We start from the raw sequence: 9982 nt of genomic DNA, 5'->3' as shown, positions 1-9982 counted from the left end.
AGCAGGAAGCTTTGACAGATGTTCAGTGTCTCAATAATAATTTTTCTAGAGTTAGCCAATAAACTTTTTCTAACTTGAAAATAGTAAGATCTATTCTGAGAGAGTTGGCAGTTTCTTTTGCTTCTAATTGTACTACCTGGTATAAGAAAAATATCTGTCAAACATCAGTTTTCTTTTCTGCATCAAAATCTTCTTTAAAGAATTTTAAGTAAAAATAGGGATCTGTATCCAGGCATGCTTGATACTTATCATCAAGACAAATAATTGAACTGAATATCTGATAGATAAATAGGTGGATGGGTGGGTAGGAAGCTAGATATATAGGTAGATATATGGGTAGATGGATGTCCTAGGTACCTCTATATCTTAGGTAGCAGCACCTTTATCACAGGTTGTTCTTCTGCCTGGATGCTGGTATATTTCTTTAAATATCATTGTAAGATGCATCCAAATTTAAAATGTTAATATGTGAGAAATTATGTGACTTAGAATAGAGGACATACAGTACATGCATTAATTTTATAAGACTTGTAATATAGACTAAAGAATTAAGAATCTATGATGGAATATTTCTTGTTTATATTTTCCTTTTAGATTGTCCAGTTTATTGTTACATTGGTTCAGAATAACCAACTTGTGAGTTTAAAACGTAAAAGGTAAGATTTTATAATAATACATTTTGACCTATCTATAGACAACCAAACATTAGAATTTAATCATGGTCTACATTTGCTGAGTATATGCATGTTGTCCCAGATGAACAGTCCTCCCTTGTTAAATTATACTTCTAACATTTCAAGAGTGGTGGTGTTTCCTTCTACTGTCTTCTTGCTGTTTTTGAGAGATTAGGATAGCCTAAATGGTCATTTTACATACATACGGTTTATAAAGAGTTCATCTTTCATTCACATTAGCAAATTATTGTAGCATTAGAAGTCCTCAGTGAGAGAAACTCTTAAAAAGAGGATACATGCTGAAAAAAAGCATAAAAAGTTTTTACTTGATATCTCATGTTTAATCCACTCACAAGGGTCTTTAAAAACCTGTACATTGACCATGGGTTGTGATACCCATAAATGTCAGTAACTACCTTTGTCACAATTAAAACATAAGGAAAACAGTGGACAAAGGAATAGGTAGAAGGAGAAAAAGATTATCTTGTAAGGCAAAGGATTTTAGCAGAGCTTGGTTATACTTACAGCTTATGCTGTAGAATTAACTCTACTTCCACTGAGTCCTTGTGATATTACCTACTTTTTACTATGTAAGTACCATAGAGTTATATAGTTCAGTCAGCAATGAAGTATATTTGGGTAGAGTAATTTATAATGTTTATTATAACAAAGATAACACAGAAGAATGGAGAAGTAAAAGCCGTAGATACACTATCCCCCATACCCCTCCCAAGAGGTAATCGTAAGAGTTCCTTGTGTACTGAAATTTTTTATTCATTATTAAAATGAGTGTGTTTATATGTGGGTAAATTATTAGAAGCAATTTAAACTCCATGTATGTTTGCTCACTGAACTTCATGTATATCTTCTGATTTTCAGACCTCTACTTCTAAACACTAATGGAGCTCAAAAGAAGAATTTGTTTCAGCACATAGTGAAAGAACCAGCTGATAATCACCATCATAAAGTAATTTTTAAAATTCTGTTTTATATTTATTATCTCAAACTAAATTTTATTACAGCAGTATGTCATGCATTTGAAAAAGTTTAGTGAATAATCTAACTGTTCATCCTCCAGCTTTTAAAAATCACGACATTTTTTGTCATTTGCTCTAGATTATTTTAAGAGATAAACTATTACAAATATAGTTGTCTCAGTCACCTGTTCCCAAGTTCATTTTTCTCTCCCTCTCCAGTCTCCCCTGTCACCCAGAGATAAATCACTATCTTGAAGTAGTATGTGTCATTCCCATGGCCATTTGATGTGTGAATCCATGAACAATATTTGGTATTATTTTGCATATGTCTAAGCTTTATATAAATGATATTATTTTGTACATATCATTTTGCAGTGTGGCCTCTTTCACTTGGTCTTGCTTTTGAGATTTATTAAACACAGAGATTTAGTTGATCTTAACTACTATATGAGATTAATTGAATATTATAATAATGTAATTATGCACTTGTCCATTGGTTATTTTAAGTTGTTTCCAACTTTTATTATAAATGTGTACAGACCTAGACTCTTTTACTGTAGCAATTTCAAAAAATATTTTTGTTTACCTTCATTTTTTCACAAGCTCTCTGGGTAAATTGTCAAACTTATACCCAGTGGCAATTAGTTGAGTCCAGACTTCTTTTAATATCTGATTATCATTGTTAATTTCAAATCTTAGAATTCTAAATACTGCTTTAGATTTATTATTAAAGTATTGAGATTTTTGTTCCCAGGCAAGTCAGAGTTAACCTGACATCTGGTTCCTCTTCCCACTGTTTAAATAATCAAGCATACCTCTTTTTAGGATTGAAGACTCATGTAAATGGTGAAGATTTCTTAATTTAACTTGATTTGCATCTTTTGCCTCTGTATTATCTAGAGTTGAAATTGATAGAATTTTCTATTATAATAATGACTTTAGTTTGCTTTGGAGAATTGAATGTTTTTTTATTAGTGTATCCATGGTCTGAATATAGCTGTAGCTGAGTTTAAAAAGATAATAATTGCTAAAATGCCAGACTGACATTTGGCTGTGGAATAGTTGAAGTGTTTTTTTCCCCCTATTAAAGAAACCATTTAATGAGTAAGAATAAAACATGGCATCAAACAGAGTAGCTTGAGATGAAATAATCCCCATCAGCCCAGTGGTTATGTTCGAGATTTCTGATGATGTCCTAAGACTTTTTTACTCTTTGGGTATAAAAAATGCTTTAAAATTTGAAGATCTTTTCATAGAAACATTCTGAGGCATGTCATCTTTAGGGTCCCTTACAGTAAAAGAAATAGTTAAGTAGCATGCAGATAATACATCTCATACCTCTGTAAATTGGTACTTCTAATACCAATTTAGTGTATAAGTCCCATAAGGGCAGAAAACATATCTGTTTTGCTTACCATCGTATCTCAGTGCCCAGTTAACATTTTTTAAATGGTATGTTGTTTGGTAGTCAAAATAATTTTCAGTTTTTTGATGTATTTTCTACCTGATTTTTTAGGTTCCACACAGTAGGACTGAAGGTTTAAAGCCAAGGGAGCGGATTTCAGATGATATCATTATTTATGACGTTACTGATGATAATGCAGATGAAGAAAATATCCCAGTTATTCCAGAAACTAATGAGGATGTTATATCTGATCCCTCCAAGTAAGGAGATTGTGAAATACAATTTTTGAAAATATTACTCTTTTTTTATCAGAGATCTAAATTTAAAACTACTTTATTCTTTGATAAACTAATATCTGACTCATATTTTAATTATTGAACTGAAAAATTAAGCCAAATTATTCAAGCACATAACCCCCCTCCCTCCAGCAAAAAGACTCCCAGCAAAAAGTAATGAGAATTCATTCTTATTTTTAAAGTTTGGAGTTAAAGACCTTTAATTGATTCTTTGTGGTCTTATATTATATGAAGTATCAATATTTTTCATTAAACTACACACCCAAGAAAAGCCTTTTGACAGGTGGTTTGGGGAGAGAGTTTCCATGGAGAGTGACTGGATAGGGTGAATTTATTGAATTAGTCTGAGAATGTAATTGGTTATTTCTCATATTGCTGATCTAGCTGTAGCCAGTACCCTGATATTGTCATTGTTGAAGATGACAATGAAGATGAATATGCACCTGTCATTCAGAGTGGAGATCAGAGTGAACCAGCCAGAGAATCCCTAAGTTCAGGCAGTGATGGCACCAGCCCTCTCATGTCTAGTGCCGTCCAGCTAAATGGCTCATCTAGTCTGACCACAGAAGATCCTGTGACCATGATGGATTCCATTTTAAATGATAACATCAATCTTTTGGGAAAGTGAGTCTCATCTAAAGGTTGTCTAAATTTATTTGCTTTCTTTGTTTACTTCACATGTTCTTTTTCTCTTTGAATGATTTTCCTTTCAGGTTATGAACCTATGTAGTCAACCTTTCTGTTCTGGTTAGTGCTGAGCTCTGCAGATGGTATTTTGAGAAAGATTTAATTATCCCAAGAGCAGTCTTGGGATCTTCTTGTCAATTCCTCAGATTTCTGTAATGAAGTACTTGGTTTTGAATGTCTTAAAAAAGTGTGTATGATTGTGTGTATTTGTGTTTTTATCAGGACTGTGGAATAATACAGTCTCTATGAAGGAACTTATTTTATAGAAAAAGAAAACTAGAAGTTAGTAGCAATATAACCAGTAGTAAGAGGTTAAACATTTTATAATTTATAGTATAGAGGAAAAAGATAAATCAGGCTGGGTTATTGCAGAACCTTTTTTCTTTAAATACTAAAGTTTTGTATAAAGGCTGTGGGTTCTCAATTAACAAAGTTTTTTTGAATCCTAAATAGTGAATAGGATCTTTTAAGGTTAAGAATTGGTAAGGATTCAGCAATTGCTAGGAATATTTTGCCTAGCTAGACTGCAGTGTGATTTTAAACATAAAAGCAAGGAAACCTAATATTTGATTTTTTTAAAATCTTTTTTCCTTAGGGTTGAGCTGTTGGATTATCTTGACAGTATTGATTGCAGTTTAGAGGACTTCCAAGCCATGCTGTCAGGAAGACAGTTTAGCATAGACCCAGATCTCCTGGTCGATGTAGGTACTTTGAATATTCTTTGTTGTACTAGCAGTTTGTGTATTTATGTATAGTATTTATAAATCAGTGCATCATATTCTTGAATTCTACACTGTTTTTGCAGTTTGCTTTTTTAAATGAATGGTTTTGTTTATTAGAATGAACAGATGGGTTCAGGAAAGTGAAGGAGGGTGATCACTATTTGTCTCTGAGTAGAAGTTCAGTTAATCCCTGTGTAACAACATATCAACTCTGTTCAACAGTACTATTAAATCCAGGTCTTGTCTGGACTTGTTGCTGTGTTATGTTTTGCTCTAGAGTAAATTGTCATTGAATAGAAATCAGTGGAAATAGTATAAATAATTAGCCAGGAAACAGCATGGAGGCACTTCTTAATACTTTGGGAATTAATGTTTTTTTTTGTTTTTTTGTTTTTTTGTTTTTTCTTGCGTTATGCGGGCCTCTCACTGTTGTGGCCTCTCCCATTTGCGGAGCACAGGCTCCGGACGCGCAGGCTCAGTGGCCATGGCTCACGGGCCCAGCCGCTCCGCGGCATGTGGGATCTTCCCGAACCGGGGCACGAACCCGCGTCTCCTGCATCGGCAGGCGGACTCTCAAGCACTGCGCCACCAGGGAAGCCCTGGGAATTAATGTTTTTCAGTCAAATGTATTATATGTTATTATATTTAAAATTTTTTTGTATTGAGTCCTAAGATTCCCCTATTCCAGTCCTCACCACCACCTATATGAACTTGATTCCTATGTTGTCTGGACTTTGAATCCTTGTCTATCATTTCTGGTACTAACCTTGCTCTCTTTTCTCTTGTTCCTACCACTCCTCTCTCTCTTACCTAAAGCTTTCTATGTGGCCTGGTCTCATCCAGATGAATCTTGTTCTTTGCCCTATTTCCATTTCCTGTTGTGAACATTTTCTGTTGTGTTCTTTTTTTTTTTTTTTTGCGGTACGCGGGCCTCTCACCGTTGTGACCTCTCCCGTTGCGGAGCACAGGCTCCAGACGTGCAGGCTCAGCGGCCATGGCTCACGGGCCCAGCCGCTCCGCGGCATGTGGGATATTCCCGGACCGGGGCACGAACCCGTGTCCCCTGCATCGGCAGGCGGACTCTCAACCACTGCGCCACCAGGGAAGCCCCTGTTGTGTTTACTTGAAAAGTTTTGTTGTTCTTTGTTTTGCATTTTTTTCCTTAAAATACAGCTTCTCTCACATCAGAGGATTCTACAGTTTGTCAGTGTCACATGACTTATTTTTCCTAAATCATCAGTGCCTCACAGGATGGATTTCACCTTCTTTGAAGATTTCCTTTCCATGTTATTCTCTTAAATGAATGCAACATCCATGTTAATGACCTATTTGGACTTGTTTAACAGTAACTTGACAGCCCTTCTTGATTCTATCAGTCTTTGTCCCCAATCTGAATCCTGAGACCTTTTAGAATATCTCTCCCTTAGATCACTAAGAAGGAAATAAAATCCTGTAATTCTGACTCTACAAATCCTCACAGTCTTCAAGTAGGTCATTTTAATTTAACTTTGGAACAGCTGTCACGTTCTTTTGTCCTCACGACCTTATCCAGCCAACACTTCCCTATTCACAGAGCATAATTCACCATGCCCTGGTACTCTCATCAGCTGTGGAATCTCATATCCTTTCTTCTTAGAGGAAGTACTTCCTTTTTAAAGCCAGTTTGTACACCTGCCCCCCGCCTCTCTGTTTTTCTCTCTCTATCCTTGATCTTTTCCAACTGCCTTCAGTGGGTACAGATCATCTCCATTTTGATGTGTTGCTCTGCTCATTTACCATTCTGCTTCTCCAATCCTTTTACTACAAAACTGTAGAAATGAGTGGCTGTATTCGTTACTTTTTTTTTTCACTCTATATATTTCCTTTGAAACCCTGGATTGTCTTGCTTATTTACTCAAAGCCTGTGCTGTCTTGGTATATCCACTGTAAGTAGCCTGCAGCTTTTTTTTTTTTTTTTCTTCAAATTAAGCCACTGGGCTAGTGGAAGAAGGTTTGTTTTGAATCAGACAGATTTGGGTTCCATTTTTGGCTCATGTTACTTACTAGCTAAGTTGGGAAAGTTAACCTCTCTTGCTTAGTTTCCCCATCTGTTAAACATGGCTGATGCCTGACATGAAGGGCTTTTGTAAGGATTATAAGTAATTAACACTATTACTGTTTAACACTATTGGTTTTCTACTGTAGAACTTTTCCTGTTGATTTTAAAGGCACTGGACCTCTTTGTTCTCTTTGTATCTCCCTAACCATTCTGTTTCCTCTAAGAGCTTTCCTTTTTCTTGCTGTCTTCTACTTGTGGATATTCCCCAAGGTACCTAGTCTTTTATCCTGTTTTTTCCTACCTCTCTTCTTTTTTCTATCCTGCCTCTCTGGAGGGATTTTGGCTTGTAGGATTGCTCTCAAATGTATATCTCCAGCTCTTAATATTTTTTAAAGTAACCTTTGCTTGAATTCTAATTCCATGCCTTTGGGATCATCAGATAGATCTTGCCTTAAATTATTTGTTTTTAACACCAAACCTTTGTTTATTTTCTAAACTAGCTACCTTTTTAAGCTTTATTTTCTGTAGTGGTATCAGTCTTCTGTTTACCCACACAGGATAGTAATCACAGTAATCTTGGTTTCTTTATCTCCTTGTTCACCAGGGCTGTGTATTTTCCAAAATAACATTCACAAACCGTCCCTACTTTCTTTTGGGTTGGCCAGAAAGCACCTTCGGTTTTTAAGTAAAAATAAGACAATTTTTCATTTTCACCGAGAACTTTATTGAACAGTATATTCACCATTTTGTTCCACTACCTTCTGCCATTTTTCATACACCTTCATAATTCCATCTTCCCAAAACTTTTTATCTTTTTGAGTAAAGAACTATTCCAGGTGCCTTTTACAGTCTTCCAGGGAATTGAATATTTTTCCATTAAGAGAATTCTGTAAAGATCGAAGTAAATGGAAATCTGAAGGTACAATATCTGGAATATGGCTGATGAATCCGAACTTCCCAGCCAAGCTGTAACAGTTTTTGCCTGGATATCAAAGAAACATGTAGTCTTGCATTATCCTGATGGAAAGATTATGAGTTTTCTGTTGACTGATTCTGGATGCTTTTCGTCAAGTGCTGCTTTCAGTTGGTCTGATTGGGAGCAGTACTTGTTGGAATTAATCGTTTGGTTTTCCAGAAGGAGCCCATAACAGAGGACTCCCAATCCCACTACTTCACCTTTGGATGAAGACAGGCCTTTGGTGTGGTTGGTGGTGGTTCATTTCACTTGCCGCATGATCTCTTCTGTTCCACATTATTGTACAGTATCCACTTTTCATTATTGTATGGTATCCACTTTTCATCACAATTTGTTTTAAAAAGGAATGTTTTCGTTACATTTAAGTAGAGAATCACATGTAGAAATATGTTCGAGAAGGTTTTTTCACTTAACATATGTGGAACCCAAACTTCTAAGCGATTAACATATATATTAACATAACAAACTTCATAGTGACTTTCAGTGCTCAATTTGAATATTTTGAATATGTCAGCTATCTGCCACGTGGTATAATGTTGCTTGTTCTAATTAATGTCTCGATTTGATCACTATCAACTTCAACTGGTCTACCCAACCGTGGAGCATCGTCCAGCGAGAAATCTCCAGCACGAAACTTTGCAAACTACCTTTGACATGTTCAGTCAGTCAGTCACAGCACCTTCTCCATACACTGCACAAATCTTTTTGTGCATTTCAGTTGCGTTTTTACCTTTCTTGAAATAGTGAAGTATAATATGCTGAAAATGTTGCTGTTTTTTCTTCCGTCTTCAATATTAAAATGACTACATAAGAATCCACCAATTTTAATTTTTTTTTTAAATGCACGCTGATATGACAGCTGTCACAATACAGTCTAGCAAGATTGTTTCAAATGAAGTTAAAGACAACTAAGTGCTACTAGAGCCATCTTACAGAAAAACCAAACGAACTTCTGGGCCAACCCAATATTTTCACTGTTGCCTCTCATCTAAGACCTTCATTGTTTACTTCATCCTTGAATTTTGGGGTATTGTCATAAATAAAAAATCTACCCATAGGTTGCCTTATTCTCTGAGATGGCAGAGAACACGTGTAATAAGTATGCTGAGAAGCTCATGGGTTCTTGCTGCAGAGTTCAGTACAAGTGACCCAGTGTGGAATCAGTAGGAGAGACTTGACCTTAGAATTCAACTGTGTCAGCTCCTCATACATGATCTATTTTCCTACTTCAGACCATGCGTCTGCTGGGAATACATGAAGATATCCCTGAGTCAGTGGGTAGAGGGATTGAGGCAAAGAAGGAGTGAGGAGTTTATACTGCTGGTCCTCCTCAGATGCCACTCTCAGTAGGGACAAAATCTGGTCAGGCCTCTGAGGCAAGTACAAGCTGAACTGGTAGAGATTGGCAGTGATGTATAGTTACCTACTCTTAAGAAACTGAGTCTCTTCCTCTTCATGGATCAGTAGGAGGAAAAGTTATGAAAGGAAGAAATGTTAATGAAAGGAAGAGAAGAGCTGGGGATATTTTTAGGGCTACAATGAATGTGGAACTTTAAGGAGAGGAATCAGTGTTTAGAGAGGGTGGAGGAGCGTCTCTGCATTTCATTCTATTCTGCAAACCATTTGGTGTGCTCATTCTCTTAAAATGCTTTAGTCAGTATATTTCATTACTCAGGCCACTCCCAAGTCTCTTATTGCTGACAGAATGTCCTGTCCATTCATTGGCCTTGCCGTACCTTTTGAACCGTATGTATACAACTTACTATTCAACTCAGGACTTCTGCATTATTTGGACTTATCATCTTATTTGTAGAACTTACCTCACAACCATTTCTTGCTCTCTGTTGTTGCTAATGCTGTAACAATGTACTCCTTCATCCTCTCCTTTTTAAGTCCTAACCATTCTCCAGGAACTACATGTCACATAGTTTTATCAAGACTTTCTGTTTCATCTGAGGGACGGGGTGTGTGTGTGTGTCTGTTTTCCTTTACTTAGCTCCTTAGTACTTTTGAGCCCCACCATCCATTATTATTGTAATACTGGATTGTATCTGATCATATGTTGCTATTTGATGTTCTTCTTATTTTGCCTTTTAGATTGTAAGCTCCTGGTGAGCAGGAATAGTGTCTTCATCTTGTATTCTTCATGATGTCAGTTATTTCTTAGATGCTCAATAAATCCCTGTGGACTGGATGACTTTGAAGCT

The 9982-nt window shown here is 36.2% G+C and overlaps 1 protein-coding gene across 2 annotated transcripts in view; it reads left to right on the top strand.

Annotated features, from left to right (window-relative positions):
- HSF2 (heat shock transcription factor 2) overlaps positions 1-9982 on the top strand; it is a 36136-nt gene that overhangs the window by 21085 nt on the left and 5069 nt on the right. For both annotated transcript variants that reach the window (XM_007454902.1, XM_007454901.1), the window contains exons 6-10: positions 595-656; positions 1554-1641; positions 3168-3316; positions 3737-3976; positions 4635-4740. In XM_007454902.1, the coding sequence (XP_007454964.1) occupies positions 595-656; positions 1554-1641; positions 3168-3316; positions 3737-3976; positions 4635-4740 (645 nt within the window). The remainder of the gene's footprint in view (positions 1-594; positions 657-1553; positions 1642-3167; positions 3317-3736; positions 3977-4634; positions 4741-9982) is intronic.

This window comes from Lipotes vexillifer, unplaced genomic scaffold, assembly GCF_000442215.2.
Source record: "Lipotes vexillifer unplaced genomic scaffold, Lipotes_vexillifer_v1.1 scaffold58, whole genome shotgun sequence".
In the NCBI taxonomy this organism is placed as follows: domain Eukaryota; kingdom Metazoa; phylum Chordata; class Mammalia; order Artiodactyla; family Lipotidae; genus Lipotes; species Lipotes vexillifer.
The sequence above is the reverse complement of the archived record's forward strand: the minus strand, read 5'-3'. Positions and strand labels throughout refer to the sequence as shown.